The 22,237-nt window shown below is 39.4% G+C and overlaps 1 protein-coding gene and 1 long non-coding RNA gene across 2 annotated transcripts in view; one reads left to right on the forward strand and one right to left on the reverse strand.

Annotated features, from left to right (window-relative positions):
* thoc2 (THO complex 2) overlaps positions 1-17,799 on the reverse strand; it is a 139,877-nt gene extending 122,078 nt beyond the window's left edge. Inside the window, exons 1-3 of the mRNA XM_073058018.1 lie at positions 17,676-17,799; positions 2,585-2,643; positions 1,009-1,100 (exon numbers count right to left, since the gene is read on the reverse strand). Coding sequence (XP_072914119.1) covers positions 1,009-1,100; positions 2,585-2,643; positions 17,676-17,740 — 216 coding nt within the window. The 5' untranslated portion in view covers positions 17,741-17,799. The remainder of the gene's footprint in view (positions 1-1,008; positions 1,101-2,584; positions 2,644-17,675) is intronic.
* A 666-nt stretch (positions 17,800-18,465) lies between these two features.
* On the forward strand, positions 18,466-22,106 carry LOC140734060 (uncharacterized). Its single transcript, XR_012100458.1, has 3 exons — positions 18,466-18,828; positions 19,725-19,818; positions 20,532-22,106. It is a non-coding gene; the product is annotated as an uncharacterized lncRNA (long non-coding RNA).
* Positions 22,107-22,237: the final 131 nt, after the last annotated feature.

Raw genomic sequence — 22,237 nt, forward strand, 5'->3', positions numbered from 1 at the left:
TATCACTAAACTAGTAGCAGAGAAGTGATTGCCCGATGAAGGGATAAAGATGCACTTTTCATCCAACATTCAGACTCACATCAGACCAGACTTGACTAAAAACAAGGGCTCCATTCAAATGGAGTCACCAAGCCTGGTAACACTGAGTTTAAAAAAAAAGTTAAAAATGAAGTGAAATAAGTAAAGCTTCGCTTTTATTATGTTTTAAATGAAATTTAACCCATTGAGCAACCTTTAAAAATAGTTTCATGTTTACATGTTTTAAAAATGGTTAAATGAACTGTTAAAAAGCTGTCAGATCATCCAAAGGTGAATGTACTGATTTGTTTGCAGGGCAGAATTGCTCAGTCTCACCGGATCCCAGTTGGGTGCCAAGGATCATCTTATTCAATCTCCCACACTGGAAAAAGTACGGGCAGTGAGAGATCACAGGGAGTGAGCTGAGTGCAATTCATTCCCAAACCTGAAAATTCACATCTTTGTGAAGCTCTATCTTATGGTTCTTACAGCTGAATGGAAGGTGCATTATGTGTCACAACTTCCATGCACATAACAAACAGAACTAATCTATTAATGAACTTGCTTCAGTAGAATCAAATCACTCGCAAACACCAAAATCCAAGACAGCATACAAAATTTACCTGTAAAATAGGCAATGAATTGCTCCTCCACTTAGTGAATTCAACCTAGTTCTTGAAGGCAAATTTGTTCCATCAACTAAATATAAAATTAAACTTAATAATAATGATCACCTAGATAATGTTTCCTGTTGAAGATGCAGAGACCCAATTGTGATTAATATTAGAAAAGCTCCTTACAGAAAATAATATTTTACAAAAAAATAGACCTCAGCTTTGGGAAGACAGCATTTAAGTATCTAGCTTCTTTCAATGTTTCACTTTAATTAAAAGCCACATTCTACTATAAAAATTCATTCATAAAATACAATGCTTATTGAATATCTCATGTTGAAAGAAAAATGAGGCTTTCCACCACTAAATCACTTACCATTATATCATTCAGAGCACTGGCTGCTTGGTCTTGTCTCAAATTCCCTTTTATTACATGCCATGCCAACTCATACAAGGCTTGTTGGATATCTGTTTTACAATCAAATTAAATGCATGTTGATACAGGAACATGAAAAAAGAAGATTGAATAAGTCCAATCTGTTTCAAGTTTGGGTCAAGTTTCAATGACAGAAGGTATTCCCAATGAATTCAGACTGAATAAATGAAGCTTATAACTAAAATCAAACAGAAAGCATTTTTAATAAACATCTATACATGGAACAACTGTAGCATGACAACCAATTTTAATTTATCAGAATAGCTCTTGCTCTAAAACCTTTTGTTATTTATCTGCTTATCAGTTCATTTCTCTGGAGCTGATTGGTTAAATTTCCAACGGCTTTCTTAAATATCTCCTATAAGCATGACAAGCTAACCATGGAAAACACTGAAAATAAAAGAAAAATTAGCAGAATTCTATTTTCTCACCTTTTGTTACAGCTTGAAATTCTATGTTTTTGTTCGATTATCATAGACAGGCTGAAGATATTTGAAAACTAAGAAAATATTCAAATTCCAGTTATATCTTCAATTTCACATCTTGAATTTACAATACAATAAAAAGCATTCTTAAAATCTATTCTGATCTAAAGCATCGATCAGCACCAATGCAGAAATGAGACAGATCCTACATGCTTCTCTATTGAAACAAAGAGAACATAAACTTCACTGATTGGAAAATTATTTTATGAACTGCAAGGACTTATCATAAGCTATTCTGAACCTACAGAGACAGAAGATTTTGTTGAGGAATTGTTTTAAGAAGGTAAGGACTTCCAGGTCAACATATTAAAGTGACAGCTATTTCACGAGAACTCTTTTTTGTATGTTCGACTCCAATAAATTCTAAATTGCCAAAGATTTTAGCCTTCGTTGTCTGTGGAATAAGCCAAACAACACTGCTGGTGCAAAGATGGGATGGCATTGTGAATAGAGGTCAATTCATTTGAAAATAATGCCTATTCTCCATTTGTCAGATGAATTTTCATAACCAAACATAACAACATAAAAAAAGTCCTGAAATCTAGGACTTCTTGAATGTCATGATAAAATCAAACTAAACATTTAAATGTCACCTGCTGAATGAATATAGGTCATCTTCCTATCAAATGAACATTAAATTGTTTCTGAGGAAAATGAATTCCAAAGCAAATTAAATGTGCAAACAGAAAAGGACCACAAACCATTCTTGATCACCAAGAATCAAAAAAAGGGAGGTGAGGGGGAGTAGCAACAAAAAATCCCTCCATGGTAACAAAAATTGGCCTTCAAACCTATACTGCAAGGCCTATGTTGAATCAACCAACAAAATTCCTCTATATTTCAAATTTTAGGTTCTGTGTCATGTTCCTCATCAAACAAAAACTTTACCAAAACAACTGTTGTTACATAATAAGCATGTATTCTGAATGTTACAGAAAAAAGATCAGGCCAATTACAAATTGTGATTCAGTTCAGATTGTACACAGAGTACAATAGCTCCCAGTATACAATCACAAAGCAGAAAATCTTACCTCGAAATGTTACATCATTGTAACCTCGATTTTCACTGAGATTACGGCATAATTGTACACTGCAAAATAAAATAGCTATCATTAGAATGACTCATAGCATGACTGAATTTATTTATAAAATTAATTAACACTTGCTGACCATATTTTTTCAAGCAAAATATTACGGATACTGCTAAGCTACAAAATATTTAAATCCTCCAAGTCTTGACACAAGCAAATAACAACAAAACTTGAGTAAATCAAGTTAATTTACAACTAATATTTTTTTGACAACATCATTTGGTCAAACAAATGCCAAGAGTTTGGTCATAACTTCAAAGGTATTTCTCCTTCTGATTGAAGATTATGTTGATGCACTTGATTAAATAACCATGACCATAAAACCAACTAAAAGATATCCTTGTATTAGATTTTGATGCAATGTTGCAAACTAGAGACATACGATCATATGTCAATGTGGAGCGAAGATTGATTAATTTTAATAGTCATTTTCTTTGTAGTTTAGCATTTGTCTGCTTGTATTTTAAGTAACCTTTAAATGCATAACAGTTTAATATGCCTTTGGTAGCTAATACAAAGAATAATTTTGGATGCTTCTTAGCTCTTTGTTCTAAATACAGTCGGCCCTCCTTATCCACGGGTTTCACATGCGCGGATTCAACCAGCTTTGACCTCAGAGGATACTGCTTAGTACAAGATGGCATCTTCTCAAATAAACTTAACTAACTAATTTATATATATATAAATAAATAAAATAAAGCAATAAAAAATTAGTAATCCATTGTCAATTTCCAGGTACCATTTGCTTTCATAACAGGCCAGACTGGACTGTTAGACAGGCTGTGAATCTTAATAAGAATCTCTTGCACCGCCAGCTGGTTGTCAGTAGGTCTCAGCCTAGACCACGTCACCCAGCAACTTGCTATGGGACCGGTTTTTACCACCCAGCCCAAAGCCACTCTCAAGCTCTTCAAATCAGTTCACCACCCAACGCAATCCATCCTCATGCCCAGACATCGTCTTCTTTTGGCGCCCAGAGTGATCCAACCTCACTTCCGGTTCAACTGTCTGAGCATCGGAACCCCATCTGCAACTATTCTGCAACACGCCATTTCGGTTCACCCCTTTACTGTTTGCAGAGATAATTTAACACAATTTACCTCAGAAAGTATATTAATGGTTATGCTTTTAGTTGGATTTCTTAGCTTTTCGATGACCAGGAAGCTATCATACATGTTCTGTAGTGCCACCTTAACATGGCGATCTATAGTGTCCTGCTGGTTATTACTCTGCTAAATTGGATATCATAGCATTAGGAAGGGTCCATATCTATGAGCATTGCAGGCAACCTGTCTGGCAGTTATGATTGCTTGATCAAATTTTGAATGTTTAATGTCCACACTTCATATACTTTATTGACTGCGAATAGGGTCTCTCAAGTAACAACTGCTCAGTGTCTAAGTGGTCTACCGTTTTTGAAGCACTAAATATCACCATTCAACGGGCAAGCCCAGCAAATCCAGCTACACTGTCATCGTCGACATGATTCAGCTCCTATATCTTATGGTCTATAGGAGATTGGGGGTGAAAGGGATCAGCCATGATGAAAAGGTGGAGCAGACTTGATGGGCCACATGGCCTAATTCTGCTCCTATGTCTAATGGTCTTCCAATCATGACTGTACAAGAGCAAGAATATGCAAAAAATTACAAAAGAAATGCCTTTATCGAACCCAGATTTGATTCTATATACTGATGGCTCCTCAGCGATTAAGTGCGGAATTTGAATGGCTAGACAGATAGTGTTTCTGAAACTGAAATGCTGGCATCATGGAAGCATGGATCATGGTATCTCTGTGCAACAGGCAGACATAAAATCTTTCATTGAAGCCTCTAAATTGGCAGAAGAACTGCTAATATCAACACTGATTCTCAATATGTTTTTGGAGTTGTCTATGATTTTAGAAACGTATCATAGGAACTCCTATCAAAAATGGCCAGCTAGTACAAGAACTTTTGGATGTCATCCAACTGCCATCAGAAGTAATGTATTAAAATGTAAAAGTAAATGACTACAATGGAAATGCATTTATTAATGAAATTGCAAAAAGGACAGCACGGGAAAAATAAAGGAAATAAAAGGAGTACCAAGAACATATGCAATGATTCTGACAACTGGAATTATTGAAATAAAATTGAACTCTGTATTGCAGACGAACATACAAGTTATTGAAGAGACGCAATTCAATGATCCAGACTGGAAAAATGGTTCTGGGTGGAGAATGGTGGGAAGTTAAATAGTGGAGTATGGAGATATGGCACTAATCATAGACTATAGGCCATCTACATAACTTCCTTATCTGGCACAACACATACAATCCTGAGGACAAATTGGAATGCAAAAGACGATCAAAATATTCTCCCAATAGTGATGGAATCCAAAGTTCAGGGCACAAGCTCAATAAAATATTTGAAAGATGCATGACTAATAAAACAAATCCTGAAGTAGCAGAAAAAAGTGTTCCTGCCCCAACTGGTCCATCAGTCAACATAGTTCCAGGCAAACACTTGCAGGAGTGTTCCTTGCTCACAGTTGATGAACACTGAATGGTCTTTTTCTTGTGCATATCACCCAGAGTCATCAAGACAAGTCAAACAAATCCTCAATCATCAGGCTCTTCAACCAAAGGGGATAACTTCACTCAAGAAATCCAACTTCACTTGCTCCATCACTGAAATGTTCCCGCAACCTAAGGATTCAATTTCAAGGACTCTTCAGCTCATGTTCTTTATTATTGATCTCATGCTTATTTATTTATTATTTTGTTTTTTTCTTTTTTTTTGTATTTGCACAGCTTGCTGTATTTGCACACTGGTTGTCTGGCCTGTGGGTGCAACATTTCATGGATTCTATTATGGTTATTGAATTTATTGAGTATGCTCCCAAGAACACGAATTTCAGGGTTCTATATGGTGACATATATGCACTTTGATAATAAATTTACTTTAAACTTCAAATTATTAAATTACCGCTAAGTATCATGAGAAAGGTGTACCATGTCTTGTGTAGTATCACAGCAATCCCAAACAAGACATCAAACCGAAGTCCATTGACGGTGGAAACAGGATATTATATGTCACTGCGAGGTATTATTCTTTGGTAAAACCAACCAGGGTAGGTCTTACACAATGAACGGTAGGGCACTGAGGAGTGTGGTAGAACAAAGTGAACTGAGAATACAGGTCCATAATTCATTCAAAGTGGTGGCACAGGGAGGTAGGGTCGTAAAGTAAGCTTCTGGCATTTGGCCTTCATAAATCAAAGTAATCAGTAGGCCTAATTTGGAGTATTGTAGCAGTTTTGGTCACCCATCTATAGGATGGATAGATAGGATTATCTTTCAAATAAGGTTGAAAGAATACAGAGAAAATATACGAGGATGTTGCAAGACTGGAGGACCCAAGTTATAAGGAAAGATTGAATATGTTAGGACGTTATTCCTTGCAATGTAGAAGATTGAAAGGAGATTTGATAGAAGTACACAAAATTATGAGGGGTATAAATAGGGTAAATGCAAGGAGTCCTTTTTCCACTGAGTTTGGGTAGGACTACAACTAGGTCATGGGTTAAGGGCGTAAGGTGAAAAGTTTGAGAACAAGGGGAAACTTTTTCATTCAGAAGGCCGCGAGAGTGTGGAACAAACCCCCAGTGCATGTGGTGCATGCAACATCTATTTTCAAGTTTAAGAGAAGTGGATGGGAGGGATATGGAGGGCTATGGTCCAAGTGCAGCTCAATGGGGGTAAGCAGTTTAAATGTTTCAGTATGGACTAGATAGGCCAAAGGGCCTGTTTCATTGCTGTACTTTTCAATAATTCTCGGACTCTGAGATTTGACGGGTCACAAAATACTTTAACATCAGCAGATGCACCGTTGAAAGTATGCTGATGAGTTGCAAAAGGCTGCAGAAGTTTGTAGACACAACCTGATCCATTATGGACACAGTCCTCCCACCATTCACAGCATCCAAGGGAAGCACTGTCTCAAAAAGCCAATATCTATGATCAAGATCCCCATCATTAGGTCATGCATTATTCTCAGTGCTAAGGCTTAGCAGGAGGTACAGCAGACTGAAGTCCCACACCACATAACAGCTGCTTTTATACAACCATAATTTTCTTGAACATACCTGCAGAACCTTGCCATGACATCAACAATGGAACATTGAGAAACACTTTTTACACTACCACATTGATTGTGTCATAGAACCCTACGTATCCTAGCTCCTCTCCAACCATCCCTGAAGTCCAGCTTCAGCCAACTGAATTCTTTCTAACAACTCAAAGCACAGTCAAAACTAGATGGTCAAAGATTCATTTATAATATCCAAGATTTGTGCTGCCAACACATGGTCTGATATCTGAGCTTTCACTGAAGATTATGCAATGTTCATAACTATTTGCAAGTCATTAGAAAATGAAGCAATACATAATGTTCAGCCATTGGTTAAGAAATGACATCTAACATTTACAGAAGTGACTGCCAGTGCTCTCCTTTAACAAAAGTTGAATCATCTGCCCTCAAAATTCCAAAAGTATCATAGATGCTGGAAATCTGCAATTTGAAAAAAAATTAGCAATACTAAACGTATTACTCACATTCACTAGTATAAAGGCCAGTGGCTTCCTGAGTGTTACTTTTAACCATATTTTGGCAGGTCTTGTTGCCAAAATATTAAAGCAGCTCTTAATCATGCAGTGAATGACTACCCTCCTGTCACTCCAAAACCATTCCACCATCTTTATGGTGGAAGTCAGTAGTGATGAAATCCCACTTATTTGAATGAGTGCAATTTGAACACCACAAAATAAGGTCAAAACCATCCTTGGCAAAGTAGCTTGTTTGAATGGCATTCATCCAAGACAATTAACATTAATTCCTTCTGTCACTGTTGCACCAAGGCTAGGGTCCAAAATATCAACAAAATACACTGCAGTCACTTACCTCAACTCCTCCATCAGCATTTTCAAACCACCGATTAAGAAAAAAAAGCAACAACAAAAAATGGCCTGATCAGGTATATCCAAGAACAGTGTGGAAAACTTAAGAAATTATGGGAGCCCTGGGTAAAATATATGCATTATCGTTACCAGGGAGAGAGATGCTGAAAGACTAGAGGTTGGCTAATATTTTGGTTTTATTGAAGAAGGAATGCAAAGAAAATCCTGGGAACCATAGACCAGTAAGCCAAACACCTGTAAGTTAACTTACTAGAGTAGACTATTAAGCATCATGGTTATTACAGCTCAGGGCATTCTCGAGTTCAAAGTTCAATTCTGGCGCCATCTATAAGGAGTTTGTACTGAATGTGGACTATGTGGGTTCCGTTGGGTACTCTAATTTGGGTACTTTGTGAAGTACTGCCAATGTCAGAATCATGTTTATTATCCCTGACTATGTTGTGAGATGTCATTTTGCAGCAACATTGTTGGTCCGACCAATCAGCCTCCATGCTGCAGGACTGCTTCGTTAACATTGACTGGAATGTCTTCCATGATGAGGATGTCTCCAAATTCACTTATGGAGTCACGCGCTTCATACAGAAGTGCATCGACGATGTTGTCTCTCAGAAGTCGGTCAGGGTCTTCCCGAACCAGGAATCTGGATCAATAGTTCCATGCCAGCAGCACTCACACCACAACATTGAGTTTACATCGCTGGTGATCAACTAGAGCTCAAGAAAAGCAGCTATGGTCTGCACAAAGCTATCAAGGCTGCAAAACAACAATACACGGAGAAGACTGAGTCAAGATTCAAAACAAATAGTACACATGGCTTGTGGCAAGGGCTGGATACCATCACAGACTTCAAAACCAAACGTTGTGGTGCCACCAATATCACGGCCTCTCTCCCAGATGAGCTCAAATCACTTTTATGCTTGGTTCAATGTCGCTCTGAGCCTCCAAGGAAAGCCACCGCTACAACTTGTAACCTGATCATCTCTAAGGCACGCAGATGTTTTCAACAAGTGGACAATTGCAAGGCTGCGGGACTAGACGGCATCCCAGAGCGAGTACTCAGGATGTGCGCAACACAACTGGCAGGTGTGTTTACTGATATTTTTAATCTGTCCCTCTCCCAGAGTAGAGTGCCCTCCTGCTTCAAATTATCCACTATTGTCCCCGTACCAAAGAAGACCAAGGTAACATGACTGGCATCCTGTCGCACTCAGCTCAATAATAAGCAAATGTTTTGAGAGGCTGGTCAAGGATTACATCTGCAGCTTGCTACCACCCAAAATGGACCCCTACAATTCATCTACTGACACAACCGATCAACAGATGACGCAATAGCCACTGCTCTACATATCGTCCTTACACATCTGGAGAAGAAGGATGCTTCTGTGAGAATGCTGTTCTTGGACTACAGTTCAGCATTCAACACCACAGTTCCATCCAGGCTCAACAAGAAGCTCAGAGACCTCAGCCTTGACCCTGCCTTGTGCAGATGGATCCTGGTCTTCCTGTCAAATCGCTAGCAGGTTGTTAAGAGTTGGCTCCCTCACCTCCAACCCTCTGACTCTCAATACAGGAGCCCCTCAGGGCTGTGTACTAAGTCCCCTCCTTTACTCCCTGAATACCCATGACTGTATCGCCACCCACAGCTCCAATTTGCTAACTAAATTTGCCACAGTGGTGTCAAGAAAACAACCTATCCCTCAATGTCATAAAAACAAAGGAGCTGGTTGCGGATTACAGAAGGAATAGAGATGGCTAACCCCCGTTGACATCAATGGATCTGGGGTTGCGAGGGTAAACAGCTTCAAGTTCCTCAGCATCCACATCACCGAAAACCTCACGTGGTCTGTACACACCAGCTGTGTGATGAAAAAGACACAACAGTGCCTCTTTCACCTCAAACGTTTGAGGAAGTTTGGTATGTGCCCACAAATCCTAAGAACTTTCTACAGGGGCACACTTGAAAGCATCCTGACTGGCTACATCACTGCCTGGTATGGGAACTCCCTTAATCACAGGACTCTGCAGAGAGTGGTGCAGACAGCCCAGCGCATCTGTAGTTCTGAACTTCCTTTGACATTTACAAGGACAGGTGTGTAAAAAGGGCTTGTAGGATCATTGGGGACCCAAGTCATCCCAACCACAACCTATTCTAGCTGCTACCATCCAGGAAGCGGTACTGCAGCATAAAAGCCAGGACCAACAGGCTCCGGGACAGCTTCTTCCACCAGGCTATCAGACTGAAGAACTCACGCTGATTTGAGTGTACTCTATATTGCAATGACTGTCCTACTTACTATAAATCACTATGATTGCACATTGCACATTTAGATGGAGACGTAACATAAAGATTTTTACTCATGTATGTGAAGGATGTAAGAAATAAAGTCAATTCAATTCAGTGCAAGACATAAACATTTACTATAAGCTACAAAAATAAATCACTTGTTCAAAAGATGAATAATGGTGTTCAAGCTGCATTCACAAATCTGATAGTGGAGGGGAAGAAGCTGCCTCAATCATTGGTCTTCCAGCTCCTGTACCACCTCACGGATGGTTGTAACAAGAAAAGAGCATGTCCTGAATGGCGAGTGCTTCTAATGATGAATGCTGCCTTTTTAAGCCATTGCCTCTTGAAGATGTCCTCGATAGTAGGGAGGTAAGGGCCTATGACGGAGCTGGCTGCGTCTATAAACCTCTACAGTCCTGCGCACTGGAGCCCCCAAATGAGTCTGTGATCAATACTCTGCACCTTAGATATGTAGAAATTTGAAAGTATTTGGTGGTATACAAAATCTCCTTAACGTCCTAATGAAGTAAAGCTTCTAACACGGCTTCTTCATGATTGCATTAACGTGTTGGGCCCAAGTGGATCAGAGATGTTAATGGTCAGAAACTCACTCTTTCCACCGCTGAACCCCTCATTGAGGACTGGCATGTGTTCTTCAAACTTCACCTTCAGAACTACATAATGTCAATACTGGTTATCATTGGGAAGGAGATACAGAAGCCTGAAGTCATACTCTGTGATCATGGACAGCTTCCACCCCTCTGCCAACCAATTTCTAAATGGACATTGAACCCATGAACATTGATACAACAGTGAATCATGCCAACTACTGAAATTCTCTGATGACTCAGCAATAGTTGGGTGTATAAAGAGAGGACAGGAGGATGAATACAGGACCCTGATGGACGAATTTGTCAAATGTTGCAAGCTGATTCATCTGTACTCAACACGAGTAAGACAAGGAGATGATAATGGACTTTAAGCCTGCACTGTTCTCTGTTACTATGATGGTGAGGACCTACAAGTACCTGGAAGTGTACCTGGATGGCAGGCTTGAGTGCTGTGTACAAGGGCCAGGGTTGCCTCGACCTCCTGAGGAGACTGAGGTCCTTTGGAGTATGCGGGCCCCACCTTCACATGTTCTACCAGTCTGCTGTCGCAAGTACAATCTTCTATGCAGTGGTGTGCTGAGGCAATGGCATCAACATGGGTGATGCCAACAGGTTCAATAAACTGATTAGAAAGGCTGGCTCTGTTATTGGAGTCAAACTGAGCAAAGTGGAGGCTGTGGTAGAACTAAGGGCACTATGGAAAATCCTGGCAATCTGCACAATGTTTCACACCCTCTGCATGCCACTATGGCTGAACAGGGGAGCATTTTAGTAATAGACAAAGACAACTGTGCTGCTCCACAGAGCACTGTATGAGGTCATTCTTACCCTCAGCCACTAGGCTGTATAATGAGTCAACCTATTGCTGGGAAAGTGATGATCCCCTCCTGTTAGACTATTTGTGATAACTTATTAGAAAAGAAGTAGAAAAAATAAAAAATATTTATATGTGTGCATTTATAATGCTACAGTGACACTGTAGTTTCTTTTGGGCTCAATAGGGTATCTATCTCGCTAATTTTTATTGCATTACTTATTTTAACTTGACTATTTAACAGACATGCATATATTTAATGACTTTTTTTCTCTTTATATTTATCATGTATTTCATTATATTGCTGCCATAAAGTTAACAAATTTCACAATATATGCCAGTGATAATAAATCTGATTCTGATTAATTCTTTGGTCTTGTAGAAGCTGAGTCTGAAGGTTCCTGTTGTGACATCACTCAACCAGCCAAACAAACTCATTCTTGTACATCTCCTTGTTGCCATCTGAAATTATACCAACATTTCAGCCATAACCAACCTCTCAAAGCTCTTCAACACAGGGTGATAGTCATTGAGGCAGCTTCTCTGCTTTTCTTGGCCAAATTTTGGAACAGGTGGGAACATCTGACTACAACAATGAAAGGTTGAAGATGTCCTTGAAAGATCTGCCAGTTGTATGGCACAGATTTTTAGTAGACCGCTAAGAACACCATCAGGGCCTGAAGCCTTGCAGGGGTATGCCCTCATGAAGGGTGTTCTGATATCAACCTCCAAGAAAGAAACCACAGTCACTCGATGTGGGACTCACACAGGTGTAGTTTTAGTCTCCATTTCAAATCATGCATGAAAACCAATGAGTTCCTCAGACATCAGAGCATCACTGCCATTTATGCTATTAGATTTTACCCTGAAGGAAGTAATGGCATACAAGCCCTGCCATAGCTGTTATGCATCTGATTGTCTCTTTAACTTCGCATGTAATTACCTTTTTGTTCTCAGGATGGGCTTCCACAGGTCATACCTGGACATTTTTGTAGGGTTCTGGATTGCCTGTCTTGAACACCACAGATCTAACCCTCAGCAAACTGCAAATCTCCTGGTCATCCAGGGCTTCTGGTTTAGTAAGACACTGTATGTTCTTGAAAGCAAACACTTAACCATTCAGGCCTTAATGAAATCAGTGATGGCTGTGATATATTCATTCAGACCTGAAGACAAATGCCTGAATATGGCCCAGTCCACCATTTCAAAGCAGTCCTCAAAACGTTCCTCTGCCACCTTGACCATTCCTTCACTCATGATCAGTCAGTCATCAGGGTGGACTGTTGCCTAACTGATCACAATACTCAGCTCCAGTGCCAGCTTGACAACTGCCAGGGGTCTTTATAAGTGTGCCTTTCAAATAAATCTCAGACACATAAAAAATGTATTAAGAGTTAGATCACTGTTCAGACAGACTTTCACACAACCAACATGGTGAATCCCTCAAACTCTATCTAGGAAGATTGTGGTACTACATCATTGAGATATTAAGAGGGCAAAGATAATTTTTTGAAACAAAACTCGGGGAGTTCTGGAGAACTGACACTGAAGAGGAATGAGACTTGGGGCAGTTTAGCCTATTTGATAGGAAGACAGGCTAGTATGGTCACAAGAACTACTCCTCCTATTATTTTTTCTTTCAATCACTCTAATGACTATGGGTCCCTTTCGTGGCAACAGAAATTGTTGACAAATTTTTTCAAGGAAATTTAGTCATAGCAGGAGATGGAAAGGAAACAGGATTTATTTGTTAAGACACAATGAATGATTTCAACCACTGATCTGTCTCAGATTCTCTAAAGATGCAAAGTGTAAAGGTTTGCCAATGGCAATATTTATTTCTTCACTTCTTGTATCCAGCTGCAAATCATCAGTCCAAAATCTGGACAAGAGAAGCCAGGCACCTCATATTTACAGTTTCTGTAGCTCAATAAATGAGCACACAGCCACAATTTAAGATTTTTACAATCTTAGAGCTAAGGTGTCCAGATCTACCAAGTGAAAACAAGCAAATTGCAACTGGCAGTAATCACGCAAAACAAGACCAATAAGATCAGACATATTTGGAACAAAATGGACAATGCCAGTTTTTTTTCTGAACATAACAACAAATTTTAAATGTTGGTTTGAGTTTAAGGGAGATATTCTTGTTATATCCAGCTGCAATATATGTTAACCACTGTCTACTGGATAATTCTGCCAAAGAAGGCCCAAACCTGGCTGTGAAAGGAGGATGGTGGGGCATGGGACTTGCAAACTCATCCTGTTAAAAACCCAGAGCTACAGAGATGTCAACAGAAGCTCCAATGACCTCATCCCTGCGAGAGGAAGGATCTTCGAAGATGGACTACAACGGGGATAACTAGACCCAGAACAGAGGACTCTGATGAGTAGCAGCCTATGCCCTAGTAAGGGTGATGGGCTTACATCTACTGGATGGATAAATTCAATACTTGAATTTAACAAATCACTTATGCCTTCATATTTGAAGTCGCAATGGCATATTTTTCATAAATTTTCAAATTTCAAAAGATGACAAGAATAATTTTCTTAATGGCTATGGCAATGAGTTCACAACAAATTCATTCTAATATATTTAAGACTGAGGAGATAAGTGCAATAGTTTAAAGTGACTGTTAGCTCAGAGATTGAAATTTTGATCAACAATGGTAAGAATTTTTTCTTCAACTGGCTGGAAATTATTTTTATAGAAGTATCAACATCATCCATACTTAGTGAATAAATCACTAAAACTACTCAAAATTTGGAAAATATATACAGTTTTCAAACACACGAGGTGTACAAGTAACTGCTCATACTAAATTCAGAAACAAAACATAACTACTACTTAAGATACAAATTCACTTCTTATAAGATCAAGCCTCCACTCAGATCAAATGGTGAGCCTTTACCATCATGCACATATCTGTTTTAAAGTACTGCTTCAGGCAGGCAGATTATTGGAACCAATCTTTATTTTAAGAATATCAGTCCTATTGTCCTCCATCAGCTGATAAATTTCTTACTCAGTCTCTTCTAAATTTCTCAAAAATTTGTTATAATTCTCAATCAAATTTTCTTAGTTCTAAAGAGCAACAAAGTGAATTCAAAATTCTCCTAACAGAAGAATATTCCTTGACAACAACTTCAAAAGCCCTTTCTACTGCCAGCATATCCATCTTGCAAAATGGCACTAGAACTTTCGGCGCTACCATAGCAAAGGTCTAACTAATAATATATACAGTGAGCATAATTTATCTGTCCCTCAGCTAATTGGTGCCTTGCATGCCTTCTAAAGAAAATTATTTATCTGCCTTGCAACTTCAGGGACTTGCAAACCAAGATTCCTATGTTTCTTACACCATGTTCCTACCATTTATGTTCACTTTCTGGACTGAATTCCATTTGCCATTTCAATGAAAGCATCCACTCCAAATAAAATATCTCATTTCACCATGTAAACCAACCATGCATCATTGATGAGTACCTTAAAAAAGTTGTAGCATTGGAAATTAAGCTTGGAGCAATAACCAAGCAGCACTCAAATTGAAATTGAGCTTTAAGTAAACAAGCATTTTTGATTTTCTGCTCTTCAAAGATCAAAGTAGATTTATTATCAAAGTATGTAGTTATTATCCTGAGATTCATTTTCTTGCCAGCATTCAATGTCTAAAAAATACAACAGAATCAATGAAAAACTACACAGACACGAAGGCTGACAAGCCACCAATGTGCAAAAGAAGAGAAACTATGCAAATAACACAGAGTAATGCTGTCTTGTTTCGCTGTATTCATGAGTATTCATGTATGGTTGAATGACAATCAAACTTGAATTGAATTGAATTATCAAAAAATAATAATAATATTAACTTGAGTTGCAGAATCCTTGAACACAAGTCCAGAAGTTGGGTTCAGTGATCAGTTCAGTGTTATGAGTGAAGTTATCCATACTGGTTCATGATCCTGATGGCTCAAGTGTAATAAACTCCTCCTGACCCTGGTAGCGTGGGACCCAAGGTACCTCCTTCCCAATGGCAACAGCAAGAAGAGAGCATGGCCTAAATGGTAGAGGTCCTTGATGACAGATACTGCTTTCTTATGGAAAAGTTAACACAAGAAAAGATTCAACTGACAACCCACTGCTTTCCAAGTATGAAGTTAAAACTCTTGTAATAGTGTTCAAAGAACCAACAGATAGTTCAAAGAGTTTATTTGGAAACATAACATTAGGACACTGAAGAATCAGGCAAAAGTGCCTTCATGGTGAAACCCAGGTAATTTAAGTAAAATACTCAATCTTGCTGAATTATTTCAAAAACAAGCACGGATATATCAATAACCTTAAAGTGAAACCAGAGTCCTGGAAAAGAATAGCATGAACACTTACCATCTGATAAAAATACAATGATATTTTTGGTTAAAAACATAAGCACAGGTTTGAATGAAATCAATCTGTTTAAGTTTAAATATCTAACCAGGTCATAAATTTGACAATGCTACTTCAATAAGTTACATTTTTGTTTTATGCACAGGCTCAAAAAAGGCTTCAGTGGGTTGCAGATTTAGCAACTTCCATCATGGACACAACCCTCCTCATCATCGACAACATATTCAAAAGGCAATCTTTCAAAAAGGTTGCATCCATCATTAAGGTCCCTCACCACCTGGGACATACCAGTTCTAATCAGGGAAGAAGTGCAGCAGGCTTAAGACCCATTTTCAATATATTAAAACAGCGTCTTCCCCTCTGCCATAAAAATCCTGAATGGCTCATGAACATGATCCTGTTACTCCTCTTTAGCACTTTTTTTAATAACTTAACTGAATAGTAATTTGTTATGCCTGTACTGTACTGCTGCCGCTAAACAAGAAGTTTCACAACTTATGTCAGTGACAATAAACTTCTGATTCTAACAACACACACAAAAACCTGATGAAGGGTCTCGGCCCGAAACATCGACGGTGCTTCTTCCTATAGATGCTGCCTGGCCTGCTGTGTTCCACCAGCATTTTGTGTGTGTTGCTTGAATTTCCAGCATCTGCAGATTTCCTCGTATTTGCTTTTTTGATTCTAATGTTCAACCACCCATTATAAAAAAAACTCCAATACTTGTTTAATCATGACCCTTTTGATGATCAGTTTCAAGTTCCCTCACTTTCCAGTGTTTACATATTGAACAAGATCATTTATTTGGAATGAAAAAGTTTGATTATATGTATGAGAGCATCAGGACTAAGATGGCCAGGCTGGGTAACAGCTTCTTCCCCCAGGTGATGAGGTTAATGAATACCCTGCCACCACCAAAGTCTCATCACTAGGTCAGCAAACTGTTTACTGTTTATCCGTGCTGTGCACTTCATATGCATTTTGAATTACATTTTATCAACTTATTTGTGGCGATATTTTATGTGCTGTGTATGATATATTTAATGGGGATATACCGTGGTCTGGAGGAATGTTGATTCATTTGTTTGTGTATATGTACAATCAGATGGCAATCAATTTGAACTTAATATACAAGTGGCCAAAAGGTCACAGAGTTCAAACAATTGACAGAAAGGAAAAGTAATGTTACTAAAGTCTGGAATGTGTACACAGAAATAAAAAGTCAAAGCAAACTTAATCTTTTAAAAGGTAAATGCTCAGCCTTCTCAAAGAAGCCAAACTGATATGCTGTGGGACAAGGACAGGACAAAATAAATCACTTTCTTCAGGACAGCACAAATGTCTCTTTATGAAGCATCTTAATAAGAAAAATATCCTATATACAGTACTTCAATTCTATGTAGTACAAATGGCTTGGCAGTTTTGTTCTGCTTTGCCCTCCCAAATTCCTTATCTCACTCAAAATCTCACTTCTGTTTAGGTCAAGTGCTTACATTAATTTGCTGAAGATTTGCTTAATTACCACTTACTTTTAAGTTATGAAAATTGATTACTTTGCTATAACAACTCGCTAAAAGAACACCTTTCGATTTCCTTCAACTTATATTCTGCACTTCTGTTAAATCCTATCACTTAGATTTGGGCCCAATGAACTTCCTACTTATGCAAAGATTTTCCAAAACTCACAGATATTCAACCCAATTTTACGTTACATCTAAGACATCCACAATCCTCATAAAAACCACGGAAAACACAGTCTAAGATTAAATGTGGTCTATTCCTAGGTTGAAGATCGGGCCCTCAATCGACCTAAAAGCACCACGTTTCTATAATATGCAGATATACACAAAAGCTCGCAGAACGCTGTGCAACTGATGAACGGGCCGCTCAGCTTGGCTCTGCAGCACGAATTAAGGTATAAATAACCACCACGGAACCCGCCCGGTAGGTTGTTCTCAAACAGCGGACTTACAAGTCAGTTCTGCCTCCTTTCTCCCAGTTCTTCAGCCAGTCACTATGGAAAACCATCACCGCCATCTTAGCTACACACCATTCTACACCAAGAGCCCGGATGTTTCGCCCGGCGAGCTTGCGGGTCAGAGGTCAATGCAGCCCGGCGTATGCTGGGAGTCTGGGAAGAAGCCTAATACTTGTCATTCTGACCTGCTCCAGCGGATCACTGGCTCTGTTATGTCCCTTGACTGTAACATAAATTCTTCTTCCGTGAAGTTAGCCTTCGTTATGTCCTAAATCTGCAAACCTAGGAATGCCCAAGTGGCAGTTGTGGATATCGACTGTCAATACACCACACACAAAATGCTGGTGGAACACAGCAGGCCAGGCAGCATCTATAAGAAGAAGCACTGTCGACGTTTTGGGCCGAGACCCTTCGCTGTCTATAATTGTAGATTTAATTGACTCTAAACTGTTTCCTTCGTCCAGTGGTACTGGGTGATAGATAATAATTAATAATCTGACTAAAATGGGCTTTTCTGCCTATTGTAGATAGATACTTTACTGATCCCAAAGGAAATATAGTGTCACAGTAGAATTATAAGTGCACAGATATACAAATATTAGAAGAGAAGTAAGAAAGAATTTTTAAAAAGTTACCTTTACAGTCTAAGGTGTAAGGAAGGTGTCATCATTTCCCCAGCATCAGTTAACTCATTATAAAGCTTAATGACCGGGGGGGGGGGGGTAAGAATGACTTTGTATAAAGCTCTTTGGAGCAGTGCAGTTGTCTTAGTCTGTTATGAAAAGTGCTCCTCTATTCAGCCAAGGTGGGAAGCAGAGGGTAAGAAACATTGTCCATAATTGCCAGGTTTTTCTGTAGTGCCCTTTGTTTTACAAAGTGTTTCCAGTTTGACTCCTATGACAGAGCCAGCCTTTCTAATCAGTTTATTGAGCCTATTGGCATCACCCGTGTTGATGCCATTGCCCCAGCACACCGCCGCATAGAAGATTGTACTGGCAACAACAGATTGGTAGAACATGTGAAGATGAGGACTGCATACTCCAAAGGACTTCATTCTGCTCAGGAAGTAGAGGCAACTCTGGCCCTTCTTGTACACAGTCTCTACATTGGTGCTCCACTGAAGTCTGTCATCCGGGTACACCCCAAGGTACTTGTAGGTCCTCACCACATCCATGTCCTCACCATCAATAGTAAAATGAGCAGTCCAGACTTAATCTTCCTAAAGTCCATCACCATCTCCTTTGTCTTACAGATGTTGAGCTGCAGATGATTCAGCTTATACCATTTGACAAAGTCCTCCACCAGGACCCTGTATTCATCCTCCCTTTATACACCTAACTATTGCTGAGTCATCAGAGAGTTTCCATAACTGCTCCAGTGCTGCTCATAGCCTTGTCTGACACATACAGTTTTGAAGCCACACCAACTGTGGTCTGCCAGTTAGATAGTCCATTATTGAGGATACAATGGAAGTACCAACCTTCATCGTATTCTTACTTCTAAAATTGTTTACATTTAATTCATGTTTTTCTTGTGAATGTTGCTTATATAATAATGTGTGCCTGTGATGTTGCTCCCAGTAAGTTTTATAATGCACTTGTGCATACATGTATTTCTGCATATGTGAAAGTCTGACTTTTCAATGAAACTGGGGAAGAAGTATGAAACAACATTTCAAATTGTAAAGAAAAAAGTGAGATTTTGTGATAAAAGAGTGAGGACAAAGACCAATAGAAAGCAGAATGTTAAAAAATATCAATGTATTGAGTTCCTCAGCAGGCCTAACAACATTGGCGATGAGGGAGAGAGAAGATTAAGTGGATTCCAATGATAATTCACGATGCTATCAGCAGAAACAAATGATAAAAACTAGTGAATAATGAAAATAATGATAGGCATGACTCAGTTGTCACATATCCATCTGCACTTTTCCTTTAAACAAAAGCTTTTTTTACTGTTTTTTCAGATGTAACTGTTTTTCCCTGTTTGTCCAAAGGAAGTAGACGTCATTGCTGATGTTGGCATTTATTGCCTGTCTTCCAGTGCCCATGAACTAAGGAGGCAGCTAAAAGTCAAGAGGGTCTATAATCACAGACAGACCAGTCCACGAAGAGACAACAGATATTCTTCGCTGAAGGTAATTCTTGAACTGGAATTTTAAACAACAATCTGATAGTTTCATTTTTCCCAAGACTGAGACTAGATCATTAAAAAATAACTTCATTTAAGCTATTCTTGTGACTTTGGGTGTATGATCTGGGATTCACAAAGTCATACAGCATGGAAGCAGGCATCTTGGCCCAATTTATTCATATCTACTATGTTGCCCAGCAAGTTAGTTCTATCTGCCTTATTTTAATCTCTGCACGGTTGTATCCATTACAATGATCTCTTTGCTTTTTTCTAATGTTCCATAGGCTCTATAATCAAATTAAATTACACTTGGGCAAAACTCTGATATCATATATATCCTCTGCACAAACTTCCAAACCCCCCCACTCCAAGTTTGCAATGTCAGAGTTACTTCTCACCCACATGCTGAGATGAGCTTTGTACCACATGTCCTTTTTCCACATCCCTGATACTGTCCACTTTCAACCCTGCTTCAGCCCATCAGTTACTACAATGATGATTTAACAATTTAATCACACTGCTTTATGATTTCTCTGCTTTATTCAGTAATCATAACATCATCAAAATCTCTATTGCCTCTTTCCCAACTCTTTCTTCAACCATCACCTCATGCACTTGATAATATACTTTGTCTCCCTGTTCAATAGCACCTGAAATTGCATATTTATAACTTCGTTTTAAATCCTTTTCTGTTCTTGTCTGCTTTATGTCTTCCAGCTCTAAAATGGACAAGGTAGCTGTGATATTCTGATGGTCGTTGTTGAATTCACCACTTCAGCATCAGCAGTTGTGTCTTCAGTTATCAAGATTTGCCCTGCCCTATTACAGCGCTCCATTTTTTCATCTCCATCTACCTTAAAACTTGTCCTAAAACCAACTTTTGAAATGCAGATTTTCACCATTGAACTGGGTTTTCACTTCTGTGTCTTGACATCACTTGCCTATTTTTTACCTCCTTGTTTGCTTCCACCTGCCTCTGTGTCCCAACTCCACCTATACTGCTCCCCCACATTCTAACAATCACCCATCCTCCATTCCTGGGCCATCTGTGAGCTACCAGCCCCTTTATTACCCTGAGACAATAATCCCACTTACCTGCTGGGGCAGCCCACTCCACTTAAGGACTTCCAGGCCTGTTGGCTCACTAAATCCACTCCAAGTTTTTCAGATAAGCTCAGAATTAATCATTTAACTTCCAATCCAAATAACTCCACTCCAGTTCTAATTTGAACAGTCTCTTACCTTTCAAGAATACCAGAATGACTCCCAGGTTGGTCCTGGCTGTCTCCAACTTAGATTCTCAGGACCAACCTGATGTGGGCATTTATCTCAGAAGCATGGTAAGAGAGTGAGGCTGCAAGTGAGACAAAAAAGGTGTAGTAGGTTCAAATTCCCTCTCACCAGCACAGTACGAGTTAATGTCCAGGCCATTGAGAACAAAGTTGATAAGCTAAGAGTGGGACTGACAATGAGAACTGAGGGTCTGCTGTGTGCTGTTTCAATAAAACATGGCTACCCTGCTTCACCTGACTGTGCCATACAAACTGAGAGCTTGTCAAGTCTGTAGATGTACTGTGCAGAATCCTTTGAGGTTGAAGGAAGAGGAGTCTGCTTCCTAACCAACAGCCCAAGGTGCTAAGACATGATGGTCCTGCTCACCCAGCTTGGAATATCAAACAGTGAAGTATTACCCATACTATCTGCCACTGGGACTTCACTCCAGCTTTCCTGACAGCTGTCTTCCTCACACCCCCGGTGAAGGTGAAGCCTGCATTCAATGAACGATACTTGTTCGTCAACAGCTGTAAAAAGTGTGTTGAGGACTGTGCAGTGGACAACCTCGATAAATTGGGACAACTATTTCCCTCGGACTGCAGTGTTTAAATCAAGTGGCCATGATCTTTACAAGAAATGAACGCACAACCTAGAGCTATCAAGGATGTCAAGAGACAATACCAGTCCAAACTTGAATCCCAGCCTCGCCATCAGTTGCGGCAGGGCTTACATGTTATAACAAGTGACAAGACGAACTTGGACAGTTTCCCACTGTGTTTAACACATACTGTGCACGTTTTGAGCAGAAGAGGATTGGAATGTCACCACACACCTCAAAAAACCCCAAACCTGCAGTGATTGTTGCAGACATAACAGCAGTCTTCCAGAGAATGAACTCACAGAAAGCGTCGGTTCTCCTTGGCCAGGTACTTAACCCTATGCAGATCAGCTTGTGCAACCTCTCCCTGCTTCAATCTGAAGCTCCCACCTGCTTTAAGAAGGCCACGGTCATGCTGGTATCCAAGAAAAACAAGATAGTGTGTATTTATGAATACTGCCAGGTGACTTTGACATCCACTGTGATGAAGTGCTTCAAAAGGCTGGTCATTGCACGTATTAACTCCAGCCTACCAGACAACCTCAACCCA

Source organism: Hemitrygon akajei, chromosome 10, assembly GCF_048418815.1.
Source record: "Hemitrygon akajei chromosome 10, sHemAka1.3, whole genome shotgun sequence".
Classification (NCBI taxonomy): Eukaryota; Metazoa; Chordata; class Chondrichthyes; order Myliobatiformes; family Dasyatidae; genus Hemitrygon; species Hemitrygon akajei.